The following is a 13,061-nucleotide window of genomic DNA, read 5'->3' on the forward strand; positions in this document are numbered from 1 at the left end:
CATTTTTATAACACATGAACTATTTTTTCACAAGCCTACCAAAGGATAAAACATGGAGAGCAATGATTTCTAAAGAAAGTCACACATTCAATTCACATTCAGTTTTTTAAGTTTCCTTAAAATACAATGTGTATTAATTTTGTCTGTATGTAGGCAGTAGTGGTAGAAAAATACAAAAAAAAAAATGTTTCTTCTGTTATACATTGTTTACACTTGAGAGTATCTCCTGCTTGTATCCATTATATTATTCTTCAATGAAAGTTGAAAAGATATCCAGCAACACCTACAGTTTTTGTTTCCTGTTATTAAATTAACCCTCATGTTTTTCAGCATTTAAAAGAAATAAAGGTGGTCTCTAGTCCTCTCATTCAGCTCACACATCAAATATTTTTATTCAACAATAAGGAAGTTACCAGTGCTTAAAATGGGGCTACACTGCACCTTTTCAAAACATTTGAGGCATGGGAACTGTGTAAGGACAGGAAAGAAAAAGGTGATATAAATTGTATGTGGTAGTGTCTGAAATAGCCTTAATGTTCAAGCATGGCTTTAATAAACTAGACATAATTAGTGTAAATTTGTTGAGTCCATTGATGTCCTGTAAACCTCTGTCAGGTGAAGCATAATTAAATTTTCTTTTTACATGTTTCTGATAGAGTTTTTGTTAATGAAACAGAACCCACATGGCATAAAAAGTTGTTTTATTTGTAAATATGTATGTACATATGTTCTATAAATAGACTTTTAGCTGGATAACTACATAAAAGCTTTTTTACCAAGGTTTTTTGTCACCCTCTTGGAATATCAGTGTTGTGTTGTGAGAAATCTAGCATGCTTTAAAAATCTAGCAGAATCAAAAAGGAAAAAAAAAAAAAAAAAGTGAAAAATGAGACTTGGCTGCTAGTTAAAACTGAAAGCTGGTAAATCTCATCATCCTCCAATCCTGAAAGGGTGACACTGGCTCAAACAGAATGAGAAGGACAGCTGAATAACAAGTATGCAGGTTCTTCAAAAAACGCATACAGTGAACTGCAGGAAGTAATTCTTCTCAAGAGTCCATTAATATTGACTAGTTATGGAGGATTGACCTTGGCCAGCTTCCAGGCACCCACTCAGCCACAATCTCACTTACCCTCCACAACAGAACAGGGGGAGAAAATGGGATGAAAGAGCTCATGGGTGGAGATAAAGGCAGGGAGATCACTCACCAATTACCAGCACAGGCAAAATGGATTTGAATTGGGGAAAATGAATTTAATTTATTGCCAGTTAAATAGAGTTGGATGGTGAAACACAAAGACAAAATTAAAGCAACACCTCCCCCCTCCTTTTTCCCAGGCTAAACTTCACTCTTTCATTGTGGACTCCTCTACCTCCTCCACCACAAGCAGTGCTGGGGGATGGGGAATGGGGGTTGTGGTCAGTCCATCACAGCTCCAGCATGGGTCTTTCCCACAGGCTGCAGTTGTTTAGGATAAACTTGCTCCAGCATGGGGTCTTCCACAGACTGCAATGTGTGTATCTGCTCCACCATGCCCTCCCTTGGGCCTACAGGGGCATCTCTGCTCCAGTGCCTGGAGCACCTCCTCCCCTTCCCCCTTCTCTCATCTTGGCACTTGCAGGGCTGTTTCTTTCATATTTTTCTCATTCCTCTCTCTCACAGTTGCTGCTCAGGTTTTTTTGCCCTTTCTTATATACACCCCGAGGCGCCGCCATGGCGGCTGCGGGCCCAGCCCTGCCCTGGGACAGCTCCTGGTCTCTTCTCACAGAGGCCCCCACTGCTGCCAACACCTTGCCATGTAAATCCAATACACTATTTCAGACAGAAAGGAGAGAAAAATTAAATTCAGATTCAGTTTACTCTTGCAGATTATCGTTTTGGTGCTGCATGAGCAGGAAAGCGTATGCACACTTGTTCAGAATCTGGTTTTTTTTCAGTGAACTGAAGCTACTTAAAAGTTCTATTGAATTGAATATTGAGTTTATGCTGGACTATGCAGAAGGGGGAGTGGTTTGCTGGATTATGTCTTTGTACCCATTTCTATGAAGTGTTAGACTATGGTGAGATATGGCATTGACCGAGTAATAGTGAATGAGAAAAGGAGAGCAAGCAAGCTGAGAAATGATTAAGCATAGTGCTGTAAAACAGGCACAAAGACAGTTGGTTAATCTAGATAGACAGGGAAGAAGCATTTTCCTATTTTATTATAAATGAGCTTGATTTATCTTTTTTCTATCTCTTTAATCTTTTTGATGTTCTGTGTAGGTGTTCATGAATATTCCACTCATTTTGCAATAATTAATAAATTTAACTTATATTTTATGACTCCTCAGAGTAAGTAGGAAGTTATGGATGGAAAACACAGATTGAATTTTAGTAAATGGCAATGTATTTTGGAGTGGAAAAAAATAAATTTTACTTTTAAATTGACATGTTTTATCAATGAGCATTCTGGTTGTACAGAGAAAGTACATAAATTTTACTCATTTAAGTTAGCGTTCTTCGTGTTGCCTTGATTTACTAAAACCACTTAATCTCCTACTTACCTTTTTAGATCGATTTGCAGTATTAGCAAACAATAATCTCCAAATTCTTAACATCAATAAAAGTGATGAAGGAGTATACAGATGTGAAGGAAGAGTGGAAGCCAGAGGAGAAATCGACTTTCGGGACATAATTGTTATTGTCAATGGTAAGGAGTAAAAGTTTTTGAATTGACTGCTTGCTTTACTTGATTATCATAGCCTATTTTAAAATATATCAGCTTCTAAAAAATCCTGATTAAACTGGTTTAATATAGTTGTCATGTCTGTTTAGTATTGTTTTCCTATAAATATAATTGCTTAATATTTTAAAAAAAATTACTATACTGTGTAAGTAGTATTCCTTGCATTTCATAATATCGGTGTCTATAAATATGTAAAAACTGGATTGTTGTTTTTAACCATTCATGGAACATGGAAAATGACTGCAAGACTTGAGTTTCAGATTATAATATATAGCAGTTCAGTTCATCCTGTAATTTTCAGTGTTTTGTCTTTTACTGTTAAAAAACCACACTTGATTTTTTCACTTTCTCACCTTCATTGCATTAAACATATTTTATTAACTGTCACAAAAGTCACAGTTACATCTTATTAGCACTGTCGCTTACAGATTTTTAACATTTTATTTTCGTGAGTAAAATATATAACGAGTTATCTGAAAAGTGGCATTGTACATTTTATCAGTTTAAAATAAACCTGTAAGAAGAAATATGAATATATTAAGACAAGATGGAGCATTTATCTCAACCTCTCTCTTAAATTCAGTGTTGACCTGTTGAAAAATAAATCTCTCTTCATATATTGCCTGGAAAGGACACTGTTCCTAAAGGGCATTTTTTATCTATACATCCTGTTTAATGTCAGTTTTTCAATGAAACTGCTTCCATCATGCCTATTAGGTTCCGAGTTTTAAATGCTTTGTCCTTGACTGGTCCTTCTCGGCAACACACGGTTTATAGAAGTCATTATGTAAGTTGAATTCTCAGTTAATTTCAGGAGAAACAGCATCTTATGACACAGGTATTATTTAATACATGTAGTCAAGCAGCAATCATTAAAGCAGAATTCTTTAGATTGTTGTAGATAGTATATAGACTAAGCAAGCAAATGTGTGATTATCCTACATACTGTGATAGAATATAAATGTCCTATGCTCTGTGAAGACCCCCAGCAAATTGTTTTCCTCTGTGCACTGTGGTGCTGCATTACCTTGACTCCTGGTTATGTACGGTTCCAGCAGTGCATGTGATAGCATTTAAAATGCAGAATGAGATTTTCTTCTGCTGCTATTTATGTATGTACATGGATATGAACCTACATTCTGAACACCTTTCACTTCTATCTAATATTTATATGTCATTGAGCTGAGAGCAAGCCTGTATTTAACCTAAAATGTCCGATTGCAAATTATGGTCTGACTTTGCACCTTTTATTGGTGAATTATATTCACTAATTTGGTTCTTCATATATTTATTATGGCTCTAGACAAGAAAGCTAATGCTCACTTACCTCTGGACTTCAATTCATGGTTTTGGGAGGAGAAGGGGTTGCCAGCTGAGCAATTCTGATGTGGTTCTCATTTAGAGTGGTATCAATCAAGAGCTATTTTCTGCTTCATTTATAGGAATAAATGGGTTTTCCGACATAAAGCTGAATGTATTAAACTTCACCCAACATGACATTTAGAGTAATATTAAAAATCAGAAAGTTAATTAAAATATCAGAAAGATATTAAAAATCTGAAAGATGTAGTGCTCTTTGGTGAAAAGGAAAACCTATGAATGAATTGGATTCAGAAAAGAAAAGAAAAAGGAAAAAAAAAGAAAAGGAGCAGTCTGTAGGCCAGTAAAAGCTACATGTCTGTATTTCCACCATGTCTCCTTTTCCAAAAAATAAGCAATAATGCTTACTTTGGATGGTAATCAAAGCTTGGTATAAAAAGAAAAATTTATCATGACAGTATTTGTATGTAGAAGCTATTAAAATTTAAAACTTTACTGTTTATTTACTTATATTGCAGTAGTGCCTACAGGATCCACAGAAAGATCTACGATCTATACAAACATATAGTGAGAACCATACAAGGTCTCCAAAGCTGCATAAAATGAGGCTAAATAACAAAGAAATAGGAATACTTCAGGAGAGCTGGCATACCATGTTACACATAATTTTAAGTTTTAAAAATTTTAAATGTTTGTGAGAGTCTGTAGGGAGAGGTGAATATAGAGAATGATGAGATTAATAATTAAATCAATAATATTAGTCCTCACTCTCATATATGTATTTAGGGTTTACAGTGGAAATACATTTTCTGCAGGAATATAGGGGCTGGTATTGCAGTTTTGCTGATTTATTTGGAAAGTAGCATAATTCCACATGTATGAGGTTTCTCTGCTGAAAACAGTATATGAGTATGTTGCTTTCTAAAGATCTTCTTTATTATATAGCAAGAATTGATACTGTTTTTATTTCTGCAAATACATACTTCACTCAAAACTGTAAGCTATGGTAGAACTGTATGAAATCTCAGATTTCCTTTTGCAAGAATAGCATTGAAGATTTAATTAAAAAATAAACTTTTACAAATTACCTTCTAGGGTAGATTATTATCCATGGTGTAGGGGATCCATACATCCTCTGATTCAGGGCAAAGATTTGAACTAAGATCACCTCTTCTGTGAACAAGTCCTTTATTTGGCACTGTTCCTCTGCCTCTCTGACTAAAAAGGGAGGACAGAGAGAGTAGAAAAACATTGTGAGTGGCTGAGAGCACCTGAGCCTTATGGCAAGCTGGTGAAGACCAATGTCTCAGAGGTAGATGATATGGCATCAAATCCTCTGAAGAAGAGGAGAAAATTAAACCTAGGATGAAACATATGATTCTTATATTTAAGAACAAGAGGCAAGTTCCCTCTTGGGCCATTTTGCTCATAACTGAGTTATCTCTGCCCATGTGGATGATACTTGCCTATAGAATGATTTCTTGTGCTATGTTGAAGCAAGAAAAATTATTCACCACTAGAACTATTACTGTAAAATGAAGGATTAGACCTTGCAACCACCAAAATAAAATGGTAAAAAAACACTCCCTGAGTGATTTAAGAACATGCTGCAAAATTTCATTCTTTCTTTGGCTGAGTTTAGGTAGCTGTACCCATATTTAGGTACCTAAGTAGCAGAAATTTTCACAGCTGATGAAGCAGCACGTGCAGGTGATGTTGACTAAGTGGAAATGGATTGAACTTTTTAACTTAGATACCTGGATGGAATGTTATTATTTTCCTTATTAACAATGACTTTAAGCATTTTTTATTCTTACTTTTTATTTTTATTGTAGTAGTACGTAGAATTAATTTCTTATAAATTTCTTACATTGAAAAGGAAATGTCTTGTTTTGTAATCATGATATAAATTTTAAGTAGTCTAGTCTTGGGGTTAAATAGTGGGAGCTTATAACTACACATAAAGATAATCTTGTAGAGATGTATCTCATTTTGAAGAGAAGGAATTAAAAAAACAGTAGTGTGTATCTTGAAAATATTTCTTCCATTCTCCACTCCATCTGGATGCTAAGCTGGTTGACATAACATTGGCTAATTAGCATCTGTGAGGGATGTAAATAACAGGAAGAAGAGATGAAATGGATAGCATTTCCATCAGACCATAGTAAAGTATGTTCTTATCTATACCAGTGTCCAAACTAGCTGATCATAGCAGAAGTTATGACTCAGGTCACATGCACATAGTTTTAAAAACTAAAAACTGTAAAAGGAACTATTTGGAAAGTGATATTCAGTGTTCTGGTTAGTGTTGCAAGACCACACTGAGTAGTTTAATGGTGAAGGCCCTGAAATGCAACACAAATGCTCTCCATAATAACTTACGGAAAAGAAGAAAACTGACTGAATTTGCAGAGTAAATTTTAAAATCTGTTTGCCTGGATTATCAGCCCACAAATTTAAAGGTTCATTGCTCTGGGGACATGGTATTTCCATAGCCAATCTGTAGCTCAGGTAATTTCAGATAGGAAAGAAGTGATCTGTGAAACAGACTTAACATAAAAAAATGTGAAAGCAATTTACAGTAAGTAAGTATATGTTACAAAACCTTTTTAGTTTTAGCTGGTTGTTCATTATATTGGTTTGTGGGGTTTTTTTGTATAATGCTTTAAGGATTACATACGAACAGAATGCAACTTTACTCAAAAATAGTTAAAACTAAATCTTGGAGCAAATATTGATAAATAAAATGTAGAATCTAATGTTTATGTGTCTTTTTCTACTTGCAACACTGAACTTTCTATAGCATTTCTTCTCTACCCATATTTAGTGAGGTCTATATGGCAGATTTTTATTAAAAAAAAAAAAAAGTTAATATAAAATAGAACAAAATAATTCAAGTCCTTCTGAAGATAAAATATCTCTCCCACCCCACCTCCCCTTTTGGTAAATGGGCTTATTAGATTTATTTCTTTAAGGTTTTTTTGTTGTGTTGGATGTCTTCCTGACCTCACTGACATAAACGGAAAATAATTGTTTTCACTTAAAGGTGACTGGATTTTACCATTTTCCTTTAAGTTTGAAATGTGAAAGACTTGCCAGTATAACATCATTTGGCTTTTCCTCTTTTAGGTTCATGCTTTAGTTCCATCTTATGTACATACAAGAACAGAACCAAAGATAAACAGATGTCTTCCCTGAAAGAATGATGAGAAAAATAAAATTTTACTTTTTAAAAGAAAAATAATACTTCATTTCATTGTCTTTGCAGTATCTCTTGGAAGATTGAACCACTTAAGTAACATGCTGCACCAAGTCCTAGTCCTGTAGTTCTTAGTTGTGAGCAGTGAAGAACCCGCTACTGCTGGCAAAGAATTGTTTCATCCCTTCATGTTACTGAGTATATTTTCAGGTCTAGACATTAGAATGCTCTTCAAAATGTCTAAAATGCATATAACATTTTCAAAGTGACATTTTTTTATGGAAGATGTTGCACAAAAGAAGGGGTTTGTATGCTGAGTAACGGCCCATGCAATTTCAGATAGGAAAGAAACAAATTTCAGCACACCATTAAAAAGTGTGAAAAGTACATAACAACAGTTACTTACTGATCATTGATAATTCTGGTACATTATTTTTTAATAATTTTATATATTTAAGGTTCAGAAGCTGGAAAGGCTTCTGAAGTATAATACTAAAGGTAAAAAATTTGGTGCAAAGCAGCAGAAGTTGATTCTCAACAGTTTGTGAGAAAAAGCTGTGGAAATGCAATGGGAAGCTAAAAGCAAATTCATTGGGTTGCCTGATTCTCCTTTTCTCTAGTGAAAGTTAAAGCTAAAAAGGATAACTGAGTCACTCTGATGACAGGATGTTCTTGCTAGCAGAGACCTATATTTTGTGAAGCTCTAATCTTCTTTTCCCTTTCTTCTCACTTTCCCTGACATTCCTTCTTTTCCACATATCCTCTTCCTTCCAATCTGCTGAGATTGTTTTTGTTTGTTTATTTGCTTGACAGTTAATGGGAACAGATATAGGACATCTGTCTTAAAATTACCATATGAGCAGAGATATTAAATATCAGCCTGTGAGTTGTTCTGTCTTAAATATTATTGCTATTTTTTTTCTGTTGGATAGAGGTCCTTTGTGAACTGTTACAATTTTAGTAATAACTTCATCCCATCAAGAACAGACAAAATTTGTCACTCTCAGAACACAATACAATTTTTGGAAATACAATTTCCAAAAATAGCTTGTATCCATTGGGTTCTATGATGTTTCACCTTTTGAAGCTGGTGATACTCCTGCCCAGGAAATATGCAAAGGTTCAGTAAAAAGAATTAAATATGCATAATCAAGACTACTACATACTGACACCTGTTCTAAAAGCACTGTCTGACATCAGTATATAGGTGTAAGTCAGCTTTATAATTGAATAAAAGACAAAAAAGACTGGAGATACATTTTCATTTGAGATAGTTAAATTAGTGCCAATCATAACTCTGTTGTGTCTTATACACGCTAGGTATAACTTCAGTCCCTTTAAAATGTTCTGTAAGCAAACTGAAAAACTGCTGAAATGTCTTTTTAAAAATTTATTCTAGTGGAGAAAAAAAAGGTTATAAATATCCTGATAATATTAAAAATCTTGTGTTTAAGAAAAGTAAAGAAATACTAACAGTGATTCATATTGTAACTTGATCCCTAAGTGTAACCAAAAATTCAAAAAATTAGCAAAGGATCCTATCCTGTGCTGCTCTGGAAACACATAAAATCACTTATTATTCCATTAATAGGACATAATGTTTTATTTTTCAGTTCCCCCTGCAATTACTCTACCACAGAAATCATTTAATGCCACTGCAGATCGAGGAGAGTCAATAACTTTGTTCTGCAGAGCGACTGGATCACCTCCACCTGAAATCAGTTGGTATAGGTAAGTTCATCCTTATCATCATGAGGTCTGAACATCAGAGCTCATTGTTTTAATCTGTCACGGCTTTCTATCACAGTCCATTAAGCTGTGCAACCTTAATTTCTTTACTGAATTTTAAGAGCATTTGCTGTCCATTTCTGTTCTAACTTCTAAAGCTAGTTTCAGCATTAATAAGGAATGAACTCACACAAATTCAATTGCACTCAGGTTACCAGCAAATGAGATAAATGTAAAAATCAACTAAAATGCCATATTGACATGATTTCTTCAAATTTGACTGGAAAGAAATAAAGCAATGAATCCATATCTCAAAAACAATACAAGCAAAAACCTCACAACACCTTTTGCACATGAATGCATCAGGTTAGAACATATGCAGTTATGCAATAAGTAAATATCCAACATAGATCAGCAATACTGATAACAAAGGTAACATTTTCCCCATACCTAAAAATAGATTCTAAGCCTAACTCTCCATTTCAATGGAGATTCTGAAGGAGGTATGCCTTTAGACATCCCTAGAATATAGGAATGTTTCATTGAGTAAGTTCCAAGTGTATTTTACATAATTTTAAAAATGTAATATGTTCTGAAAACAGAACTGTTTTTAAAATTTTTCTGTGATTTTTGATGATATCAATGTGTCATGGTTTAACCCCGGCTGGCAACTCAGCACCATGCAGCCGCTTGCTCACTCCACCCTCAGTGGGATGAGGGAGAGAATCAGAAGGGTAAAAGTGAGAAAACTCATGGGTTGAAATAAAGACAGTTTAAAAGGTAAAGCAAAAGCCACACACGTAAGCGAAACAAAATCAGGAATTAATTCACTGCTTCCCATGGGCAGGCAGGTGTTGAGCCATCTCCAGGAAAGCAGGGCTCCATCCCACGTAACGGTTACTTGGGAAGACAAATGCCATAGCTCTGAATGTCTCCCCCTTCCTTCTTCTTCCCTCAGCTTATATACTGAGCATGACATCATATGGTGTGGGATATCCCTTTGGCCATTTGGGGTCAGCTGTCCTGGCTGTGCCCCCTCCCAGCTTCCTGTGCACCTGGCAGAGCTGAGAGTTGAGAAGTCCTTGACTGCAGTACCTAGCAAAAACTAAAACATCAGTGTGTTATCAACATTATTCTAGTACTAAATCCAAAGCACAGCACTATGCCAGCTACTAGGAAGAAAATTAACTCTGTCCCAGCCAAAACCAGGGCAGGGTTTTTTTCCAACATTTTATAAATATTACAGTGTGTACACAAGCGAACTGTCTTGGAGGGACACTTATCTCTTCCTTCTGATCAGAGGCTACTGAAAGATTTTCCTTTGGTTTACTAGCCCCTGAAGCAATTGACTTTTTTAAACCATTCATTAAATAACTTTTTAAAGATTTTGCAAAAACTTCACAGGTTTGTGTACTGGATACTGGATCTTAAATGTGGAAGCTTCTGTTCTGTTCCTATTTCAGGAACTATCTCATAGTGAGGAATGTTGGCTCACATGCATCCCTTCCCTATTGTTTTTTTCTTTTCCTTTCATTGCCTTTTATTTTGTCTTATTAGGCTATAGATTCTTGCCAATAGAAAACATTCTTGCTTTTTTATTTGCTGACAGTGAGAGGTTGTAAAGCGGAAAAGGCCTCTGGTCTTTGTGAGAGAATATTATCATTGTTATGCAAACAGGGAAAAAAAGATGGGAGGAGCTAAATTATTTTTCTGGAGGAAGCAAACTTGATTGTATATTGTGTTCCAGTACTAAATTTCTGCATCAAATTTCTGAAATCTGTCCGGGACTGATTAGTTCCCTTTTCACTCACATATTAGTAGCCAGTTAAAAGTATTCACAATCTACTAACATCTTCTCCTTGTCCTTGCAGATATGTCAAAATAAAGACCTTAGTTTTTTAGAATAGTTCAGATTCTTTTTCTTTAGAAATTAGACTAAGCGTAGGAAAACTAGATCAACATAATCCTTCTTGATTTTGAGAAAAATCTAGAAAGTATTGTCAATGATAGGAAAGTCTATCAAAACTGATTTATCTAATATTAATATGCATGTCATCCACTGAGAACCTAATTGAATTTGTTTATTGTAATCAATGGCCAAGGTGTCATATTCCCAATTTCATCCCATTTAGTGTATTTTTTGATATTGAATGTAAGTTGATATTAATCTCGGTTTTATGTAAGTCTTTCTTTTTCAATAAACAAGTGGAATTACATCTTGAATTTGATTAAGTGTTCATGCTGATTTGGAAGGATTATAACCTTTGGTTACAGCAAGTTGTGGGAATCATGTGTTCAGTTTTATTCCCAACTGTAACATTTATCTATGTGAGTTTAGTAATTTTATTTAATTTGCCTCAGGTTAACCATTTGTAAAATGGGCATGTGTAATAAAGTGGTTTAATCGAGGTCTGTTTTCTGAATACATAACTATGCTAAGGAAAAATGTCCAGAGAGATGCAAACTGTTAAAACAGAGAATAACGTTTCCATGTAAAACATTAAAAATTGCATTCTGGAGAGCTGAGGAAAAGCTCTTATAAAAAGAGTGGGAATGATTTCTACTCCATTCTGCTGGAGGATTTTTGTTGTATTGTACAGAAAGTACGCCTGTACCTGTTGAGATGGTTCATCAAGATTAAGGACCCGTTTTATACACAGTGTTCTCCTATCTTTGTTGCCTTTTAAAATGTGCTCTGACACCAGTTGTTCTCTCATCCACCCTACTGAAGTTTCTTTAGCAAGGCCTGCACAATTTGCATCTGTCATTGTGTAGTCTTACCTTCCTTACAATGTACTGATATTTTAGTCAATTAAAAAAGAAATTGTCTTGATTCTCTTTTCTTGTTTCCTTTTTGGTTTCAAATGAACTGATTTATCAGATCAACTTCAGCTAGGGCTGTATTTTTAAATCAAATAACAGTACTATTGAGGTGGCTTATATATCCTTCTGTTGACTGTAAGTAAGATGCTGGATGAGACAGTAGTTTCAAGCTTTAAACTCTTTAAGACAGTTATCTAGTGTGGTAAAGCTTTAAGTATTTATGTCAACCTTTTTCATTTTCAGGTGCTGGCAATGTTTAAGGTTTTGTCAATTTAAAATGGAGGCATCTGAACAAATGTGTCAACCTTTCCCAAAAAAAAGCTTTAGTTCGCTTACAGATGTGTCAGTTTCAAATACCTAGTCAAGAAGAAAGGTCAGCAAGGTTTAGTTGCTGCTCTATTTAATATGAATATATACTTTGTTGATATTTCATGGACCAAGGAATCTAATTCTTTCACCACTTAACTGATATCTCTATTGAAGCTGATATTACATTAGTGTAATATACAACCTTCAGAGAAGCACTATACTAACAGAATTAAATTAGCCAGGACTGAAAGATAAAGATCCAAATGTACAGGTCACGAACTGGAAATCTTTACTCATGTGAATAGTCCTACTGAAAATACGGTGACTGTTTACATCTGTGGAGATAATTTACACTATTAAAATTTAGCTGGATCAATCCTCTTATCTCTATGGACAGGACTTAGAGTTATCTGACAAAAGAAATAATCCGCTTTTAATGTGTTATTCATGTTTTCCTGTTCTCCAATATCAGCATCAATCTGAATCTCTCGTGTTTGCTAGATGATCCAGAGAAATGCTCATAATCTCATTTCTGCTTAGAAATTGTCATAGATACAGGCGATGTTTGTGATAACAGGCATTTGGAAATGACTTCTGACCTTGAATATAGACTTTTATCTTCTACAGAAATCACTAGATTTTTTTGTGAAACCATTTATGTGGAAAATTAGACATTTTCTGTTCTGCAAAACAATTTCTGTTATTTGCTTTGGAAAGGAGATGAAAGAGTATCACAATAACATCTTGAAGTGGACAGCTAAGTGGACTAGAGTTATTTAAAAAATGTTACTAAAATGCAAGCTATATAGATGCCAGAGGAATCCTACTAACAGATATTAGTGTTCCCAAGAAAGAAGCAGTATTCTTGCTTTTAGGGAAATATTATTTTAGAAAATATGAAATATATGTAGTTATCATCATTATGTGAGCAGAAAGAAAGTGAAAATCATTAT

The 13,061-nt window shown here is 34.6% G+C and overlaps 1 protein-coding gene across 1 annotated transcript in view; it reads left to right on the forward strand.

The window, feature by feature from the left end:
* The window catches only part of NCAM2 (neural cell adhesion molecule 2), a 140,823-nt gene that overhangs the window by 6,700 nt on the left and 121,062 nt on the right, over positions 1 to 13,061 (forward strand). Inside the window, exons 4-5 of the mRNA XM_035896416.1 lie at positions 2,556 to 2,693; positions 8,862 to 8,979. Of these exons, the coding sequence (XP_035752309.1) occupies positions 2,556 to 2,693; positions 8,862 to 8,979 (256 nt within the window). The remainder of the gene's footprint in view (positions 1 to 2,555; positions 2,694 to 8,861; positions 8,980 to 13,061) is intronic.

The sequence above is a fragment of the Egretta garzetta genome, unplaced genomic scaffold (assembly GCF_000687185.1).
Source record: "Egretta garzetta isolate BGI_Z169 unplaced genomic scaffold, ASM68718v1 scaffold45, whole genome shotgun sequence".
Classification (NCBI taxonomy): domain Eukaryota; kingdom Metazoa; phylum Chordata; class Aves; order Pelecaniformes; family Ardeidae; genus Egretta; species Egretta garzetta.